Consider the following 22262-nt stretch of genomic DNA (forward strand, 5'->3'; position numbering starts at 1 on the left):
ATCCGGCCGCATCAACTTAAGGACACCCCGCACCACACTTGGTCAACGGGGCTGCTCTTCAGCATACGGCACGGGCCGTCTCCCGCAACATACAGAACTTTATTTAAGGTCACGCGCACGGCGCTGACCACAACCCGCAAGGGAACTTGGACAAACTTAATTGCGGTGCGTGTTTCACCACAGTGGGCACAACACCCGCGCCGAGACATTTGCATACGGGATTGGCCGTCTCCAATCGCCCGCCCCCTTAATTCAGTGTATTTTTGTATCCCGTATTTTGTACTGCCAACTTACGTTACCCGAGTAACGAGTGCCACGTAACTTGTGCGCGCCCCCTTAATCCAGTGTATTTTTGTATCCCGTGTTTTGTATTGCTAACTTACATTACCCGAGTAACGAGTGCCACGTAACTTGTGCGCACCCCCTTAATTCAGTGTATTTTTGTATCCCGTATTTTGTATTGCTAACTTACGTTACCTGAGTAACGAGTGCCACGTAACCTGTACGCGCCCCCTTAATTCAGTGTATTTTGTGTCCCGCCTTTGTGTTACGAAATTACGTTACCTGCGTACCCAGTGAGACGCCTGAGACATAACAGCATCCGAGGCCACGTAACGTGGAACACAAACAATACGGCGCCACGGAATAACAAGTAAAAACCCCCCGGGGACCTCTGTAGTGTGTTGTATTGTGTACGACTCGCTCCTCTGAATAAAAGGTACGACACCACCACCTCAACTCCACGTCTCTTATTTAAAATCATCTCACGCAACACCGCCGCCGGCCCTAGTGGGCCACGCAGGGGCACATACATCCACGACCCCAAATTCACGACTAGAAACGAGCTAGTCTGGCGCCCACCCGGACAACACAGATCAAGAACCGCCTTTTCCCACTAGGAGCCACACCGGGACTCGAGCCCGAGACCCCGGACGACGGCAACGTTGGGCGAGCTCCTCGAGGGTTGGAACTGGTCTGGGTATCCGGATCAAGGCTGGAAATAACTACGGCGGATACTTGATGGAGGTGTACGATGTTCTCTGCCGCGCGGCCTGCTGGCGTACGTGAATAGCTAGAGGGGTAAGGGATGGGGCTAAACTACTCATCGAGAATGACGGTATGATCTCAAAGAGTACTTTAATTAACCTTGTTATACAGTTCAGTTGGTCGGCTGTGATGACTTTCCCTAGTGATACACATGCACAAAATTACACTAATTACACCCTAGCATCAGGACGAGGGGGGGGGGGAATAATTGCCCTATGCCGAGATAGGTCCTCGGATGCCTTGGCTGGTGAAGGAGGGGTGCGAGGCTGAAGAAAAAGGATAGCTTGTTGTTCTGCTGCTCACCCTAAGGATCGTCCTGTGGCCAGTGGGCAAATACCAGCCTCACTGGCCGTCGGATGACCTCCCCTTTATATAGGGAGAAAAGCACGGGAACGAAGAAAGGAAGGGAGGGGCGAACTAACTCCCCTTTGAAGGGATGAGATGCTTGCGCATAAATCTCGCCGAAATTTCCCTGCTCTGGCGGTGGAAGTATAAACTAGATATTAATAAAAAAAAAGAAAATGTGGCCTAAATAATTATATGTACACACATATATATATAATCCTATGTATTAAAAAGTATTTAAACTTGCTTTCTCACCATATTTTATACTCTTATAAAATATAAATATAGTTGGTAAATCGCCGGTCACAAGATGGCGTCCCAATGTACATGTTCAGCTGTGGCAAAAGAAAAATATCCATTTGTGTACATAACTCGTCCATATTTACTATTGTATCCCGAAGTAAGTAAATATGTGTGGTTATAGCAACATGAAAAAAAAAAAAAAAAGAACCAAGATAGTTGGTTGCTTAAATAAAATATTATATTGTTCGTCGCTTTTTTATAACCTACGATGTCGCACAGTTCCTCGCAGCATATTACGTGAGTAGGCCTATTGCCGAAATACCTTTTTCCCTGTATTGCTTCTCAGCTTATGTATTAAAACTCGGGTTGGGTTTAATTATCACGTAAAGTAACATTATATTTTATATAGAGAGGGCGGGCAAGCGTCAAAGGATGAAATTCCTGTCCGCGCTAAATATCTTGAAGTTTCTGCTCCTAAACTTCAGGCCATGGGTGACATCGTGGATAAGCTTTTAGCCGCTGGTGTAATTTTTCTTTCTACATCTGACTTTTGTACTCCTACTTTTTTAGTGCGTAAAAAGGACGGTGTGAGCTACCGTATGGTGCACAATTATATTCCGTTGAACAACAAAATTTCTAAGGACGATGTTACCCGCTCGCCACTGTAGAAAGTGCCCTTCAACATCTGGGTAAGGCCAGATATTTATCAGTTATTGACTTAAATCAAAGTTTTCACCATTTCCTTTTAGATTCCAGTTGACGCAAGTATACCACATTTTCAACTCCTTTTGGCCATTTCGAATTTAATCGTATTCCTATGGGTGTTAGTTTTGGCAGTCAGGCTATGAGTTGGATCCTCAATTATGTTCTATCTGATCTCAAGTATGATTACGTGTTTAATTATGTTGATGACATCATTGTTTATAGTAATACCTTTGAGTATCATATTATTCATCTGATTGAAGTCCTTTCTCGTTTACGAGCGGCTAATCTAACTGTCAACCCCAAATAGGTCACATTAGGAAAAACTTGACGTCGTCTGGTCGACGACCACCCCAGAGCCCGACCTGCACCCGCCAGTATACGCTCCCGCTAACGGAACACACCCCTGGCCATGGCCCACCCGAGTCAGGCGAGCCGAACAGCAATTAAAGGCAAAACCGCGGAAACCTGAGTAGACAAGAGAAGAACCGTACCCATTCCTCCTGAAACATTAAATTAGGATTTTAGCGACAATAAAATCTCTTCCAGACACACCCGTTTGGAGTCTAGCGTAATGAGGTCACGCCTGGCGCGAGAGAGGCCGAGCCTCCCTCGGACGCCATGCCAGTTCGGCAGTTCAACGCAGCTCACGGGCCGGGGCGGACCTACGTCCCACGGAGAGGCAACATCCTTTGTCTACATTGAAAGTAACGTCCGGTAAATATAGTCACTAATTAACAAAACCCCTTTTATTACTTAACCTCTCCGTGAGTACCCGGTCCCCTTTTACGGTCCAGGACCTAATCCGGCCGCATCAACTTAAGGACACCCCGCACCACACTTGGTCAACGGGGCTGCTCTTCAGCATACGGCACGGGCCGTCTCCCGCAACGTACAGAACTTTATTTAAGGTCACGCGCACGGCGCTGACCACAAACCCGCAAGGGAACTTGGACAAACTTAATTGCGGTGCGTGTTTCACCACAGTGGGCACAACACCCGCGCCGAGACATTTGCATACGGGATTGGCCGTCCCCAATCGCCCGCCCCCTTAATTCAGTGTATTTGTATCCCGTATTTTGTACTGCTAACTTACGTTACCCGAGTAACGAGTGCCACGTAACGTGTGCGCGCCCCCTTAATCCAGTGTATTTTTGTATCCTGTGTTTTGTATTGCTAACTTACGTTACCCGAGTAACGAGTGCCACGTAACTTGTGCGCACCCCCTTAATTCAGTGTATTTTTGTATCCCGTATTTTGTATTGCTAACTTACGTTACCCGAGTAACGAGTGCCACGTAACTTGTGCGCACCCCCTTAATTCAGTGTATTTTGTGTCCCGCCTTTGTGTTACGAAATTACGTTACCTGCGTACCCAGTGAGACGTCTGAGACATAACAGCGTCCGAGGCCACGTAACGCGGAACACAAACAATACGGCGCCACGGAATAACAAGTAAAAACCCCCCGGGGACCTCTGTAGAGTGTTGTATTGTGTACGACTCGCTCCTCTGAATAAAAGGTACGACACCGCCACCTCAACTCCACGTCTCTTATTTAAAATCATCTCACGCAACACCGCCGCCGGCCCTAGTGGGCCACGCAGGGGCACATACATCCACGACCCCAAATTCACGACTAGAAACGAGCTAGTCTGGCGCCCACCCGGACAACACAGATCAAGAACCGCCTTTTCCCACTAGGAGCCACACCGGGACTCGAGCCCGAGACCCCGGACGACGGCAAACTTATGTTAAATTTTTGGGTTATGTCATTTCACAGGGTACCCTCCTTATGGGTCCCGACAAGATTTCCCCTATCATACAGTTCCCTAGGCCAGTATACTTTAAGGGGGGGTCCAGCGATTTTTGGGTATGTTAGGTTATTTTTCCAGGTTCATTAATAATTTTGCCTCCTTATCTGCACCCTTAAATATTTTACGTAAGAAGGATTCAGTCTTTGAGTGGGGTCCCGAACAGGAGAAATCTTTTCAGGTGCTGAAGTCTTGCATGACTTCACCCCCAGTTCTTATCCTACCTGATTTTAGTACGCGGTTTGCTGTTTAGGTTGACGCCTAGTCCATTGCGCTCGGAGCTGTTCTAGGACACCTAAAGGAATGCAGGATTAGGCCAATTGCCTATGATAAGTCGCTTGCTTTTGGAGTCCGAGCGGCATTTAGGTGTCTACAATAAGGTCTTGGCTCTCCTATTTGGTCTAGAGAAATTCGAGAGTTATCTCGATGCTCGTGAGTTTGACTTGTTTACTGATTGATAATCGAGCTCTTAGCTGGCTCTTCAATCATCCTCATCAGCTGGGTAAGCTGGGTCGTTGGATTTTGAGGTTGTCACAATTTAAATTTATCATTCATCATATTCAAGGCAAGGAAAATGTCATTGCTGACTCTCTTTTGTGCATGTTCTGCACCGATAAATTTGAGCCCATGGAACCCGCCTCATCTGATTCTATCAAATTTATTACTGCTTTTAAATTTTTTCCTGAATCATATTTTAATATCAAGGAATGTCAGGCTCAGGATCCCTTCTGTCAGCAGGTCCATAGAGATCTTCATAATAAGAAGGTTGTCCCCTATCTTGAGGAGGCTGGTATGTTGTATTTTAGAGGAACGTCTGGCAGAGCCCGAAAGGCTGTTGTTCCAACTGTCTTTAGGCCTATGGTGTTAACCTATTTTCATTCATCTCTCTTAGGGGGTAATTTAGGAATAGATAAATATTTTCGCAGAATTTCAGAGCACCTGTTTTGGCCCGAGCTCCAGGCCGACGTTCGGAAGTTTGTTCGAGCTTGTCTCGAATGCCAGATTTCCAAGCCGCCTCATAATTCTAAGGTGGGTCTGTATGGTGCTGATCCCCCTGTGGCTCCCTGGCATGTCTTACATACTGATATCTTTGGTCCTCTTACACGTTCTAAGAAGGGTAATATGTGTCTGCTGGTTGTTTTGGATATTATTACAAAATTTGTAATTTTATTACCTCTTAGAAATATGAAGGCCGCTACCATCGTTTAGGTGCTTAAGGAACAGGTTTTCAAGTTATTCGGTCCTCCATGTATGATTGTTTCTGAAATGCCCCATACTTTCAGTCTACCCTCTACAAGAATTTTCTCTTTGAGTGGGCTGTTAGGCCTATCTACAGTTCAGTGGACTGTAAGCCCAAACAAGGTAACTATCATCAACAGTGGATGGGGAGCAGGTTTTGTCTGGATAAAAACCTCCATGACTTACTTCATGAGCGTCTACCTTTCACCTAACGAAGGCATTAGTGTGTTCTACCAAAAACTGGCTAACATTGAAAACACTATTAGCATATTCAATGGCGAAGTCATCGTAGCTGGCGACTTCAATGCCAAATCTGCTCAACGGGGAGCAGACTTCTTGGATACTAGAGGAAACGAAGTCGCAGACTTTGCTGCAAGGCTCGATCTTAGTCCTGAACACTGGAAACACCCAAACCTTCAAAAGACCAGGGTATCAGGATTATATCCTCGACATCTCAATAGGTACCCCAAGAATCGCCAGAAAGATCAAGAACTGGATCGTCTCCGAAGAGTACAGTGGTAGCGACCACATATCACATTTAGTGTTGAGGTGGCTCCCACCCCAGCAATGCAACAAGGCCCTAAATAACGAAGGTGGAATGCCAGAAAGCTTGACCTAAAAGCCCTCCGAAAGTCTCTTTCACAAAGCTGGTCAACACTTAGATTCCACCCGGCTCCCAACACCAGAAGTGAGACATCAACGCCATTCTTTCTAACTATGAAGGCCATCACCACCTCTTGTGATGCCTCTATGCCACGATCTAAAAAACCATGACCTACACAGGCCGGCATACTGGTGGATGCCGGAAATAGCAGTACTCTGGAAAAGATTTCATGACCTTTGCCATCGAGCAACAAGAGCTGCAAAACGCACTTCTGACCTGAACATATACTCAAGCGAGTACAAGGCCAAAAAGGACTTAAACCGTACTATCAAGGCAAGTAAAGCGACGCTGCGGGAAGAAATTTGCAACGTCCTTTGTAGGATATCTGGGGCAAAGCCTACCAAATTGTCGTCAAAAAACTCGGAAAGGCTATACCAGAAACACCAAAAACCCCCGCCATAATGGACGACATTGTAGCGGAGCTGTTTCCTAAACACCCGATGCGAGAAAAAAGGCACTATACCAACAATGGTGATGTTACACCTTTACACCTAAGGAACTGGATGATGCAGTGAAGTCCCTCAAACCAGGAAAGGCACCCGGCCCCGAGGGTAGCCCAACGTCGGTGATCAAGATCATTGCCCAGGAATTTCAGGATCTACTGATGAATGCCTACAACACGTGCCTTGCAACCGGCACTTTTGCCACTATCTGGAAACAGCCGAGACTGGTCCTTTTGGACAAAGGGAAAGGAACCCCCTTAACACCTTCGTCGTTCCGACCACTATGCATGCTAGATATCGCCGGAAAAATGCTCGAGAAACTAATACAAGCGAGACTCCGAAATGACATCAACTGTCGGTGGTTTTGCCGAAAATCAATATGGCTTCCGAAAAGGCCTATCGACGATTGGCGCGATTATAACTGAAGCATGGTCTGTAAACCTTAAATTGCGCAAAGTCTGCATCCTCATCACACTTGATGTAAAGAATAACTTCAACAACCCAAAATGGGACGACACCTTAGATGCACTGGAGCATCGGTTCAAGATCAAAAAGGAGAACTTGGCTATAGTCGATGATTATCTCAATGCAAGAACACTAATCGCGAAAACCACTGAAGGCTCACAGGAGTATCAGGCAACAGATGGCGTACCACAGGGCTCAGTCATGGGCCCTGACCTATGGAACACAGATTACAATGAATTACTGGAGACTCCCCTACCGAAGCAAGTACAGCTAACGGGTTTTGCTGACGACATTGCGGCCAAAGTAGTGGCGGACAGCGTTGAGGAGGCTGAACTACCGATCCGGTCGACCATTGACGCTGTCGAGGCCTGGCTTGTGGACCACTGTCTGAAACTAGCTAAACATACATGGCTGACGTGCCAGAAATGGTTCCAAAAACCATTCAACGTGGACATTGGCAAGACAACACTGACATCAACAAGATCACTGCACTACCTGGGAGTGGTGATAGATGAAAAGCTGTTCTTTCAAGATCACCTTGAAAGTGCATGCACCAAAGCCAGCAAAATGGTATCGAGCCTATCAAGAATCATGACCAACAAAATGGGCCCACGAACCAAAAAGAGAAGAGTTCTTCTCCAAGTAGTTCATTCAATCCTACTCTATGGAGTGGAAATATGGGCAGATATTCTCAAGCAAAAGACCTATCGGCAGAAGATATCAGCAGTACAATGGCATGGAGCCCTCAGGGTGACCTGCACCTATTGCACGATCTCCGAAGATGCCGTACTAGTTATAGCCGGGGTGACGGCTATCGACCTACTAGCATTCGAGAGGACGAAACTCTATGACATCAAAGCTACTGGCGACAACATAAAGGAAGTCGGAGAAAAAGTGAAGGCAGAAACGCAGAAAGAATGGGAAGACAGGTGGAAGACCTGCGACAAGGGCAGATGGACAGCTCGCCTGATTCCAAACATCAAAACCTGGATCGACCGAAATCACATTGAGAGAAATTTTTCTTCCTAACTCAAATGTTGACAGGCCATGGCCCATGGGTCATTCAACACATACCTGCACAAATTGGGCCTACACTGCATTCCGATGTGCAAGTACTGCCTGGACAAAACTGATGACGCTGAGCACAAGTTTTTCAAGTGCGAATGATGGAGGAATCAACCAAAGCAACAATAGGCAAGACTCTAAATCCTGAGAACCTAGTGAACCTTATGATACAAAGAGAAGAAAACTGGAATTAAATCGCTGCCTACGTGCAGTGCATTCTCAAGGAAAAAATATCAGAGAGAGAGACCAGTGAAACAGGAGGGGACATCGTTTGACGCACCATGGACTGGGTTGAAGTAATGCTAACGCGGTTCCAGCCCAGTCTCCCCTACAATAATTACAGGGAAAGTTGAGAGGAGGGTTTTTAGTGGGTGGAAATCCCACACTACCGACCAACATGTATCAAGGCGTGTCTTTGAAAGATTTTCCCTCCTCTTTAAAAAAAAAAAAAAAAAAAAAAAAAAAAAAAAAAACTCCAGAGCATACCAAACTTCATAAGTCATCACCTTATCTTACACTATCAGCCGTAAAACTAGTTGCACTTCAAAAATTGTTTTGGTGTGAACAAGTACAGTACTTTCACACCAACAGGGGGCATTAATAATCAACACTGCATTGAAAGTTACCAGCACTATCAAAATAAATAAAAAGAACACCATTATCCCAAAACCATTTTTTATTGCAAATAATACAAATAAAAACTTGAATACATGTTGCACGGCTTAATATAAACCTGGGTTCACAATGGGAAATATGTCTCAAGGTGCCGACAATAACGGCTATGCACTATGTAAGCACTGACATACAAGTCGAGAGATGTAGCTCAATTCCATGTGGAGGTTTACACAGCATACAGTAGTAAAAAATGTGTTTTAACTCGAGGTTGACCTGCCGAGTTAATACTTAATACCTAAATGCACTTAAAAAATTTCAATCTCAGCGTCTAGTAGGAAGAAATTGTTTCTGACACTGATGATGGCAATTGCAATTTTGAAGGAAACATTTCTGTTTCTTCCAACTTGATGCAGCTATGCAAATCCTTGATAGCTTGAAAAATTTACAGCTTCAGCATTAACACATTTTGAACTTCTATCAACACAAGACAGATGACTGAAATCGACATCAAGTTCTGCACGTCGAATAGCTGAACTGACAACATAATTTTAGTTTCATTGCCACTGAGCTTTTCAGACGGATGAAGGGTGGGGAAGGAAGGTTTCCACAAGTTACAAGATTTCATTTGGGGACATTCAAACATAGAAGTTTATTTGTTTACTGTACAGCATACAAAGAGCAATCAGAAATTCAAAAGAACACCATACACCCACATCCAAAATAATCATGGCAGACAAAACTGTGTAGTATCGTCTCTATCTAGTATTGATTTAAACAGTTATAATTTCAGTGCTTAAGGTGTATTGCAGGTCATAAAAAATATTCATGAAATTGCGATAAAACAATTCAACATAACGTGATAAAACTGTGCAAAGAAACTATGCCACCTAAATACTGTACCCAGTGTACAGTGTTATGCACTGTTAACAGGGATGAGGACATGTGAAGTGAGCAGGAATAAAGCAGAAGGGAACACATATTGGTGTGGTGTGACCAAGGAGGTTGAAAACATCACCCTCAGTGTGGGATTTATTCGTACTTATACCTGTTCAAAATAAGTTGATTCAGCAAGGTTTAGCCAGTGATCGCAGATACATGCACAAGCGTTATTTTGGTGAGGAAGGAAGGCTAGAAAAAACCTAAGCATGCAACATACCATCCTTATCTACCCACACAGAAATGAGTGTGATCGGTTAATAAACCATTAACACTATCAATACATTATAAAGTAGATCAGTTTCAGAACCTCTGTATATGTACGTACATATTAAAGTAAACAATGGGAATCCATGTTGGCATTCAAATCTTCACAAACGTACGTACGTACACACACACACACACACACACACACAAAACCATACAGTACATTCGAACATTTAGCTTGCACATCCTCTTTTCCACTAAGTCAGGAATATGTTTGGGAAGGGGAGGGTGGACTGAAATAGTTTTCAACTTTCTACTCAAAAATATAATTTGAGTTAGTGAATTTTTTTTATACATCTGACAATGACCAGTGTTAAATTTTTGTCATATTTTAGTGTTGGTCTAAGTAGAAGTTGTGAATCCATCTACACACAATAATTTACCAATTTTAAAGGGTCCCATCATGTTGCAAACAATGTCTGACGTATCGACATACACGTGCAAGAGAGCACGTCGTAGCACACACCCAACCAAATAACATCTTAACATTCTATACTGCACGTTTATCAATACTTGGGTCATTAATAAGTTTCCGACATACCTACAGCACTTCTACACCCACCCACAATTTTCCAGAAATGTTTTTTGGGCATTTCTAATGTACCTATAAATTCAGAATGAAGATGAATAGCTATTCATATCATATAGTTTTTGAAACATGATTTAAAAATATATATTTCAGCTTGCTTCTATATAAATACTACATATATATTGTTATTAAATGAAAAAAATCATAATTGGGAATAATTAATATTTAATTGCATGCCCAATGTTATCATACCACACAATATTATCCTGTATTTAAATGAACTTACACAAGCTAACATAGAAGTGGAATTGTTCAGAATATGCAAAACCTGGTCAAATTGAATAACTCGCTCAAATTGTCAGAAAAAATGCAAACAGTTGCTTTATTAAGCATATTCAAATGAAGTTGTTTAAAAATCAGTGAAACCATGGCCTAAAACAAACTGAAAATAAATTAACCGAACAGAGCGGAATGTTTCTTAAAAGTCATCAACAAGATAACAGGATTATCATCAGCAGTTTTTGAAAGAGAATTTATTACTTAAATTCTGAACATCTTAAATAGTCTTGAATATAATCCTTGCCAAAAATCATGCATAGTATAGTGTGGGCCGACTTCTTTTGAGCTGGGTTCTATAGTTTGATAGAAACACATTGCTCAAAACGAACCAGCAAAGACAAATAGCATAATGTAAACAACACAGTTTGGTAATCAACTGTTCTAAAAAAATTAATCACTGGAACGATGCTGGTGCTAGTATTTATCATTTGTAAAGCACTACATGCTCAACATATTTTGAACAGGTATAGCACTCAATGGTACACTCAAATTAAAATTCTGCAGTCATATTCAGCTTAAAATATATTAGTGTGGAACAGATCCACAATCCATTATTCAACTTCATTGGTAACCAAGCACCAACAAATAAAAATAATTTAACTTTGAATTACTAGCCAAGCTGTTGGTATAATGCATGAATTAAGGTAAAGGCATATTACAGTGCTCTTCAGATGCTTCATGCACTGAACCAACTTAATTTAATCCTGTATTCCATGATATTCTTAAAACATCACGTACTTCACATTTAAATTTAGTGGAATTGACTTCTTAGCTGGTTCAAGTATCCGTAACAGAATAAGCCAAAGAAGAATCTGTTTACAACCATTTTCACGAGGAAATGTTTTCTAAGCTTCACTGCAATTAACGTTCTAGATGTAGGACAGTTTAACACTCGATACTCAAAACCCAACACCACTTTTCTAAAACTCCATAAATACTTTTTATTTGTGCAGAACATTAATTATTTTTTGGGCCTTTGCCTGATACCACATTTTTGCAAATGTGGCACATGTTAACACCAGATTATATTGGTAGGCAGTGGTCTGCCATGAACAGAACCAGAAAAACAAGGTGGAAATGAATACAGTAAATTAATGACTGGACATGTCTCATTGACATTGAGGTCATTAGAGATTATGATAACAGAGCACTGACTAAGTGAAATGGTGGTGGAAACAGGTGTACCCAGAGAAAAAAAAGATGTACTGCAAAGTCCATGTTCACTACTTTTGAAAACACTCAGGTTTGGCCCCGCCACTAATCAAACATAAATAGCTTTGATGGTACGAGAGTGGTCCACTGCTCTACAATGTGACAATACTTTATCCACCCATCAATAAAATGCAGATGCATTCATGTCAGACTTGCTGTGTTCACAAAGAACAAGCCTCAACTGTTCCAGATATATTAGAAGAAACTGCACAACATGGCCGCTATGTAGTCATCTGAATTTAACATGCCAGATCATGCAGCTAAAAAATAAAATACGTAGTCACAAAAATTAAAATTAGAGACCCTTGACATACTTAACATTTTAAAATGAACGCTCAAAATGATCCTGATTATACAGCACACGTAAAAAAATAAAAACACACACACATCAAAACTGTGTGTACACATGTTAATAAACTCAATCCAAAAAAGCTTCTAGAGCTGTTACCGTGAAAAATGAGATACACAGAATCTTTGTTATATGGAATTTCATATTAACAAGATACACAACTAACCAAATGTACGGTGTTTTTATACAATACACACAATTGCTGGAATGCCATTCCACACAACAGGGATCAGGTGTATTAGTGACCTACATTTAACAACTTCTGCCTCCTCCACGTGAGCTGCATATGTACGTACAATTTTTAAGTGTGTTTAAAATACTTCTTGTATAAAAATAATCAAACTATTTTTGAGTGAAGACATATTTTCCTTATGAACAAACCTGTTTCTGAACCCATGACTGCAATTAGTACTTAGCATGAAAAATTGGGGAACTCACGAAACAAATCAGCAGTTTAGCTGTCGAGATACAGTGGCACACAGCTTAGGTTACACGGATAAATAAATAAATACACAAACCATCTTCTGCACAGACGTGCTTAACATGTGTGATGTACTGTCGCTTCTGCCAGCAGAAAAATGACACACAACACACGATAACTAACACCAAAACATGTTTTGTTGCACGTTTTCTCAGCAACCAATATACATCATCATTACACAGGGTTCATTTTTAAGGGTATTATATATTATGCCATCTTGGATTTTTTAATAACTGTAAAAATGTACTTTTTTTATTTATGGCTTGAGACAAACCGCAGTGGTACAACCGTTTAGGTACATTCATATCCTAGGCCTTATGCAACTTTTACATCACCTGCAGCTGTTCACCCGACGTGGTCAGTTTATACAAGATGATTACAAAATTGAAAGGGTATATTTATAATAATGCCTTGTCAGGGCAATAAATACGGTAGATACATATATATAAAAAAACAAATTAACTGTAGTTAATATTCAAAATCCAAGACGGGGCATGTTCCATTAAAATTTTTAAACAATGATATTTAATACGTAGACCTATTACCAAATACCTACAAAAATAAATACAGTCAATATTTATTAAAATTCTTTTTTTTCCCTTAGTTTTACCAGACAATGAGATGTGAAAACATCACTCAAATCTAAAACCTAACTAAATGAAGTATGACGATATAATGGCATGCTCGAATAATTCAATAACAAAATTGTATGCATGAAAAAGTTTTAACAATCCGCCATTTTCCCCACACGTTATTAACAAGATCAGAATCATTCCACAACAAATATTTAGTTAAGAAATTTATACATTAAAATACATTATTACATTCTTTATTTATCATTTACAAAAATTAAAACAGCTTGGTAGACGTTAAGTACCAAGAGACTATAGGCTCTGATCAGCATACGGTAAAACTACACATTAAGAAAAACAGGCACGAAGACAACTGCGATTAGTAACCAGTAAAGTGTAAGACCTTAGTAGTTAGCAGTTCCCTACTTGTCTACATTACTGTCATGGATACCTAGATAAAAATACAGCATGACAATACAAAATACAGAAGACAAAAGCTACTAAATCCCATTATTTTTGCTCACTTTTAGTACAAACATGTATTCAGACTCTTACAGACTAGATTCAGATGAGACAAATGCTAGGTAATATTTTGTTTATTAATTTTTTCAATCTTAATTATGATCTTAAGTCATAAGTTTATTATTTTTAATGATCACAACCAACTAAACAATTTAATATGTTTAGACTAAAAAAAAAAAAAAAAATATGAAACGATCTAATAGCACTTATCTAACCACAGAATGTACTAAAAAATTAATTCAAAAAAAGCACTAATCCAATCTCAAATTACACTGTAAAATTATTTACTATTTATAACATGTATAAAATATACCACCCTAATTTTTTTAAAATTATGTATGTTTTAGAAAATAATGCCCGCTATCAAAACATTTCATATTAATAAGACAGCGCTTGAAGAATCAATTTCAACTTCCGCGGAAAATACCTTACATATAATACAACGGCTTCTATTTACAGGAGAATTCAAAATGTCGACAAACTTGTCGCCATCCATGAATCATGTCTTGTAACATCCAAATTTTTTTTGGGAAAACCTGTAAAAGAATTAGTATTTACATTTAGTGAACCAAGTGTTATTTTTTTATTACATGATAAGCAGTCAAACACAATTAGTACATGAATTTAAATGTAAACAGGAAGTCAGTCATTGTGTATGTATGTAGCTCAAGACAAATATTTACTAGATATTTTTGAAGAAAGCTTTAAAAATTTTTATAAAGTTTTAATCATATGCCAAACTAATTATTGATTTTCTTTTCTGTTTGTCAACAGTATTCGAGAGCGAGTCCTAGTCATAACAAGAAGATTGTACATAAGAGAACATGTGTTGTTTTAAACACCTATTGTGAATTTCTTGTGATTTAATTGTTAGTAAATGTGACTCAATCAGCACAGCTTTGTGTTTTTTTTTGTTTATATCCCTTGTTGTTCCTTTCGGAAGGCAACAGCTTTTCACAAAAGTGCTGAGATATTTCAACTTAAATTTGTTAATTACTAGTGACATATTTATTAAACCAACACAGGAGTGTTATAATACACATACTCATGACACACTGTAATAATAAACTTTTTTTTTTACTTAAAGTGAAAAACCCTTACAAGTGCCACACTAAATTTTTATGAACTAAAATTAGCATAAAATGTGAGAGTCATATGCAGGTAAATATGGCACTTTGATTCTGTGGCACATGACTGCAGTTATACTTTAGTGCGTTGAAAGATTCTGGACATAAAAACTTACAATCATAAGTTGAATACAGTAAAACTTTTTTGTTGCGACCCCATTTATTGCGACCACCTCTCTATTACAACCCGATTTCGAGGAACCGTGAAAAATTGCCGAAAATCGGACAGAAAATAAGTTCTTGTGGTGAGTAGTGTGTTACTGCGTTTCTCTTGCCGAGTGCTGTACTGCCGTAGGCAGCGCATATCTAAAAATAGATACCACTTCCTGTCAACTGCTGTCAGCGCTTAACAACCCTCATTCCACGCCCCTTTGCCGGCAGGGTGCAGATAAAGGTTTTTGTGGCAACGTGTTTACGACCGCTGTCAGCGCTTAACCACCCCCATTCCACGTCCCTTTGCCGGCAGGGTGCCGATAAAGGTTTTTGTGGCAACGTGTTTACGTTTAGCTTTTTGCGAGTGTCTAGTGTGGTACCCAGTTAAGGCAAAGAAAGCTACTTGCTGGATTTCTCTTGATTTCGATTACTATCAGTTGACAATACACAGCGACCGACTGGATGCACGCCCACCTCGACTTGTTTTAACTGCCGCAGCGATGTTTATTTTGACAGCTCAAGCAATTATCTTTTCCCGTGGGTTGATAGAAAAAGGTCGTTTCACCCAGCATAAAAAAAAAGGCTACGCTACTTATTGCCCACGCAGGAAACACACTGGCTGCCGTCTGTCACCCTCGCATTTATCTTTCTTCTAACATTCCATGTCTCACCTCTCGCGCCAGCAATAACGAAGCGACCACGCATTGGGCCGTTTTATGCTTTGTTTGGTGACAGCAGCTTGATTTTAATCGGTATATTCATTTTCATAAAACCCTTGCTATTAAAATACATTTATATTTAAGTTTGAAAGCTTGTAAATTCCTTGCCAGAGATGACTGAACTCAAACTTGGTGTGAAAAGTGACATATTTTGACCCCTCCCTCGCCGCTTTAGTACCCCATTCATAATAGCCCAATTTTACGGGAGAAGGGAGGGTGAAATGAGCATTTTTCACTGAAGGTTTTTCAAAGGGGAGCGAAGTTGGGGTGTTATAAGGGAGAACACTAGATGGTTTGTGTGTCTGGGAGGGATGAGCTAGCCTTGAAGAATGTTAATGAAGGGAGGGAGGGGTGAGCTTATGTGTCATGAAGCCACTGCCGCCAGCCAGCCAGCCAGCCAGGCGAGCTTCGTGTGCACCCACTCGCGTTGCAGAACCTACAGCTGCCATATTTTTAAAGGAAATGTCCCATTATTTTTCTGTTATTCTTACATGAACATTATTGGAAGTATTAAAGCCGACACAAATATACGCTGTGTGTTAAAATTAACAGATTTTAATGATCTTTCATTTTGTTTTATTTTTTAAATTTTTTCTTCTGATTTTCACATTTTGGTCAAAATGTACAATTTTTTGACGGTTCCCGAGAATGTATTCGTAAAATCACTGCTTCGTTAAATCCGGGTTTCATGACATCGGGGTTCTAGTGTATTTAACTACGGAAAGCAGAAAACGTACATGTAAACTAACACATATTTTCTTTAGAGGTGGCCTGCAGGGCGACGGACTTGTCATGAAGGTTTAAGTGGGTTTAAAGCAAAGCCGTCTAGCATTGTGAGTGACAGCAGCCTGCCATTGTACGGCTGGTTAGCGAGTAGCGGTTTGTTGGAGGGGAAGGGGGGGGGGGGGTTTGAAATAACTGAAAATTTTGGAAAACATCTATTACGTACGACCCCCCATCTAATACGACCCTATTCCTGGGAACCGTGAAGGGTCGTTTCAGAGAGGTTTGACTGTACGAAAGAAAATATGCAAAAGATATAACATAATTTTTTTGGTGTCATATTTGAGTTTTTGTTTGACCAGGATATTTCGAAATACTAATTTTATACAAAAAGCTTTATGTACCACAGTATAAATGTTCAAATGATCTTCCTATCAGTATCAAGGGATGAACTTGGGACACATGATTCAGAACAATTACTGACTTGTTTATTAAAATGGCTTGAGCACCGTGGTATTTCTAGCAACTACGCACAGTCGTAGACAAATCACAACACTACAAAGGGTTGAAGTACCTTGGGGAAGCTTTGAAGTCCACTTTGTTATACTGACATAACAGCCGAGCGCTTGTCGCGGTTCTTGCTCCTCGAGATGGTGCGAGCCTTGAAGGCTGCTGCGTTCATCAGGTGCTGCGGAGGAACACAATCATCAACAACTTACATGCAGAAGTTTATTGAATACAGAGAGTGAACAGTGAAAACTAACCATCTAAAGTCCTGACTTTTAAATAACTTACTATGGGAATAGAGGGGGACGACGACGACAAGATTTTATAATGAATAGCAATAAAATGGAAACATTAATTAATTTATTTATTTATTGTTCCATACATGCCTATGTATGGTTATATTACCTTAGTAGTGGGCACAAAGCAAAAACAAACACTGGTCAATAAACAAAACAATTTCCCTGTTTTGTACACCCATTTTGGCATCAAGTACAAGAAGTTGGCTCTGGAACAGTGCACTCATCATCCATGACTTTTTGTTTGCTGTGTACTTGGTAGGAAGGGTGCGTACGTTTTTGAAACACCTGGGTTTCATAACCTTGCCAATAACATAGAGAGGCAACTTTTCATTTCCATCAGCATTTGTACACAAAAGTACAGTGATTCGTTGCTTACTTAACTTTCCTCCATGGCACTTCTCACCTTTAAAAGTGAAGGTTTTGTCAGGCAGAACACTATAAAACAATCCAGTTTCATCAGCACTAAATATATTTTTCGGAGAATAGCTGGCAATCTTCTCCTTAAGCTGAGTTTCCTTCCAGTGTTCCACTATCTCTTCATTCACAATCTTGCTCTTGCCGCATACAACTTTGTAAACAACATTATGGCGTTGTTTGAACCTGTCTAGCCATCCATTGGAAGCTGTAAAATCTTCAATGCCAAGCCGGGATACAATCACACGAGCTTTTTCTCGCAAAATGGACCCGCTGATTGGCAGATTCGCAGAACGTGCACCCACAAACCACTCCACAAGAATATCTTCAACTTCTTTAAATTTTGATCCTTTACAGTATTTTCGTCTTTTTGCACTTGGCCCGCATTTTGCTGCATTTTCTGCAATGCTATTACGATTCTTCAAAATCGTATTGAGTGTTCTGATGGGAATTGAAAGTTCTTTTGCCAAATCAACTCGTGTTCCCACAAACTCGTCTGCTTTTCAATTATGTTTAATTTTTCCGCCACTGAAAACGTATGCCGCTGCCTTTTCTCCATTATGTAACCATAAACGACAGACTCCACTGATAAAAAAAATTCAAAATAAAAGAAAACTTTTTAACACAATATTTACTACCACGTTATTCTCGCATTATATTTACCGTTACCGGATGTTCACTTTGCTTTACCATAATGTTCACAGAATGTAAACATGCAGTTGTGTATGTGTTTAAAATATCGTCCAGAAAATCGACAGCGCTCGCAGCGCAAAAAGAGCCGGCACAACTTCATCGCCATCTTGTAGTGTGTTTGTTGTGGTTTTCGATATGAACGCAATCTTTGACACGTTTCACATGTTTATTCTTGGACAATTCTTATACAGTTTCATCATCTATGGCGATTGCACAAAGTTGTTTATGTTTGTTACGTGACGTAAATAGCGGGATGGATTCGATTTTTGAGACGTAATTTGCATGAAAGTATTGTATTGGACTAAATGGGAACTAAACGGGACCTGAAGAATATAGTGCAAATAACGGGAAAACGTAAATAACGGTAACGTAAATAAGGGGTTTCGCTGTACCACTTTTTTTATTTTATATGTTTGAACCAACCTAATAAATTAACTGCATTTATAAAAATTAAAACCAAAATCTTTAATTTCAAAAACAAAACTGACCTAAAAAAATATACCATAATAGCTTTTCTATTCATTCCTTACCTAAACAAAAAAAAATTATTCTAAGCTCTTTGTGGCTGTACAGGACCATTAGAAACAATATGAATAAGAAAAAATGCTGTAACATAACTTACATATGTCAGAGGTTAAACAATTTCAGAAACTGAGAAATTCTACGTAGTCATAAAAAACAAGTTGATAACATTATCACACAAGGTTGAAGAGAAATTAACTAACATTAAAATTAATTTGGGTTATGATAACATACGTAGTTAAGTAAAAAAAAAAAAAACACTTCAACTCTCTAAAAGTCGACAGAGGGAACACGACACATGGATGGCGTATGCTTGCTCTTACCCGCTCGAGCTTCGACTGCTTGTGAGCTGCCAAGTTGAGGGGCGTCAGCCGGTCGCCGAGCTCAAACACTTCGCGCACCAAGTCGTTCTCCGTCAGATGGAGGTTCATGCCGGACCCCAGCACCTGCAAACACGACACAACCACCATCAGTCAGAGCACCCTCTTGCCATGCCTCTGACTCTTGGTACAAGGCAAGTGGAGCCACCCTGTCCTACCACCAAGGTGACAAGGTTCAATCCCCATGGGGTGAAACCCCATGTTTCACACGCCTGTGGGATTTCTCGGGCTACTCCCACACATCAGGACGACTGCCTGCCCACCCCATTAGCTGTCAATAAATGATAACATTTTGAGGAGTTCAGTAAGTTCATTTTCACATTTTAAACTAGTTTGGAATCCAAATCATTACCAGGGTGTTAATACTAGGCCTGTAGTGGATTTTCGGTTCCAGTTTCGGCTCCTTAAAAATAACAGACTTTTCAAATCTTTGGTTTCGTTCTGACGCAGAGATAAGTTTGTAATTTGGAAAAAATAAAATATATTTTCTTTCAATGTGATCAAAATCTCACAATGTATGTCATAGAGCATGAATTTGGGAAGGGTTAGGAACTGGTAGATACCATTTTAGTTTTAAGAATTTTTAGAAAATAATTTCTTTGGTTAATGTCTTCGTTAAAGCATTGTATATTTAAATAGAATTCCTGAAGTTCATAATGGCAGCGAAGTATGTTTTACTGTTTGATTCTGATTTAAAAAAGAAAAAATTAGAATACAAAAACAAAATGTTAAGGCACAAACACCTTTTAAACAAAATGGCATACTACAGTTCCTTTCATACATTGGCAATTTGTTTATTGCCAGTTAGAATGTAACATTTGCTGGCAGTTCACCCACTAAAGTCAGTAATATAAACAAAGCAAGCAAGCAAAAAACATTGCGTTACAAAACAAAGTATGTTAAAACTGTAGTCTATAAAGAACAAATTACATTTGAATCATAAGAAACATTAAAATGAGTGCAGAAATACTGAACCAGCAGATTATAACTTAACTTGCCATCAGGAATTTGACCGAGCAACAATTGGTTTCAAGATTTAAGGATAATTTTAAAATAACAGTGCTGCCAAGTATTACAGATTTTCCGTAATTAATACGGATTTTAACCTCTATAGCCCGTCCCACTCTTAGATTGCAGTACACGGCTTATGGCGCGCGCTGTTGCCAAATCTCTAACACATTACGAATTTCAGGAGTTGTGTGTCTTTGTAATTCGGATCGAACAAGAAGCATTTTAAGAAATCATATCGTAATTTATAATATTTTATACTATTACACATACAATTTGTAATAATGCCACTTTTTTGTAAATTTCAAATAAAAACTACCTATTGTAGACAAAAATTTCTTATAGTTTTCTTTTATGTTCTAAAAATCCCATATATATCACATTTTCAAGGGCCCGATAAATGCCGTATTTTTGGACAAGTTATGTCCAAAATGATAAATAAAATACGGTAATGGAAATTCTCGGTCGAGTAAGTTATGGGAAAAAACCGAACAATTTGGTCGAAATGGGGAAGATTTTTTGAAAAACAGAAAAATCACAAAAACTCCCATAATATGAATAATATCGCATCCGTTTTAACGTATGATAACTCGGAGTACCTAATGCCAAAAAATGTTTTCTAAATAAATTTTTAATACGACCAGCCATGACTGCATGGGTTCGGAAAATATTTTCACCGGACAAAAAAAAAAGTAACTGCCTTAGTAGACACCTTATCAAATCTGTTTAAATTGTTTGTAAATATCATAATTATTTTCCAAAACTTTGTCAAAAACAATGTTTGATAAGATGCTCGGTGTTGAAAAGGATAAAAAAATAATTCAAAATTTTGTACCATCATCGCTATTAAATTCCTTCGTATTTATTTAATACACTTTACATATGTTCAAGATTAGATTAAAATATATTTTGTAACAACCATTACTGTAAGGGGAAGAAAAAAAAGGATATAAAAATCCCATTTTGTTCTAATGTAAAGAAATATAATCATCAAAATTTCCTGCGCCTTTATGCTGTGCCGATAAGGAATTTTTTTTAACTTTAACTTACAACAAGAATCTGTTCACACACATTTCATTCATAGGAATTTATACGATAAATATAACGTTAACTTGATTAAGAAATTAATAACATCACATACCTTTTAATCACTATCGCTACCGCTGACCAATGTTGATACCCCTTCCATAAGAGTAGCACAGAGCTGACCAGAAGAATGGTAAGCTTCCGTAATTGGATTGCACACACTCATATTTTATGAAAAATACTAAAATACATTCAACCCAATCTTGCACTCCCTCCCGCGTAGCCTACCGATATAATATCTTTTCGGTGTTCTAACTTCCATATTTTATATGTACGCAATAAAAATAAATGTAGCAAATAAAATCACGTATGTTAATATATAATTTGTCAAAATTATAACTGTAACGAGTCAACGGACACAACGCGTTGCTTCGTCGCTAGACGCGATACTAACTGGCAGGCTGGTTTTCAGAAATGTGTGTCTAAGGAAATAGGTAGTACATGGTTTACTAAGGAAGCCATGTATTTGAAATTGCTTGCAGGACAGAACCCCACTTATCTAAACACACGACCCTGTTTCCTCTTACGACGGCAGCTCGTGAGAGAAACCTCAATTGCAGCGCGCTCTTGTACTGATAAGACACATCTTTAACAGCTATTTCCACGGAAACTGTAGAAGCAATTGAGATGGAGCTGCTTTTAAAAACTAATTCAATTCATTGTCAACATTTTTCACACTTTCGTCCCCCATCTATCTTTAAAAGAAAAAAGTTTTCCGCTGGTCAACTTTTTGATGTGTCAGTTTGTGAGAAAATGCATTTCAATATATTAAAAAAATTATTTAA

At 39.5% G+C, this 22262-nt stretch overlaps 2 protein-coding genes across 2 annotated transcripts in view; both read right to left on the reverse strand.

The window, feature by feature from the left end:
- Positions 1-22262, reverse strand: part of LOC134527840 (uncharacterized) — a 374694-nt gene that overhangs the window by 254887 nt on the left and 97545 nt on the right. The window lies entirely within an intron of this gene.
- The window catches only part of LOC134527837 (interferon-related developmental regulator 1), a 52864-nt gene continuing 39284 nt past the window's right edge, over positions 8683-22262 (reverse strand). The window contains exons 8-10 of the mRNA XM_063360784.1: positions 19327-19449; positions 17143-17256; positions 8683-14382 (exon numbers count right to left, since the gene is read on the reverse strand). Coding sequence (XP_063216854.1) covers positions 17170-17256; positions 19327-19449 — 210 coding nt within the window. The 3' untranslated portion in view covers positions 8683-14382; positions 17143-17169. The remainder of the gene's footprint in view (positions 14383-17142; positions 17257-19326; positions 19450-22262) is intronic.

The sequence above is a fragment of the Bacillus rossius genome, chromosome 1, assembly GCF_032445375.1.
Source record: "Bacillus rossius redtenbacheri isolate Brsri chromosome 1, Brsri_v3, whole genome shotgun sequence".
In the NCBI taxonomy this organism is placed as follows: domain Eukaryota; kingdom Metazoa; phylum Arthropoda; class Insecta; order Phasmatodea; family Bacillidae; genus Bacillus; species Bacillus rossius.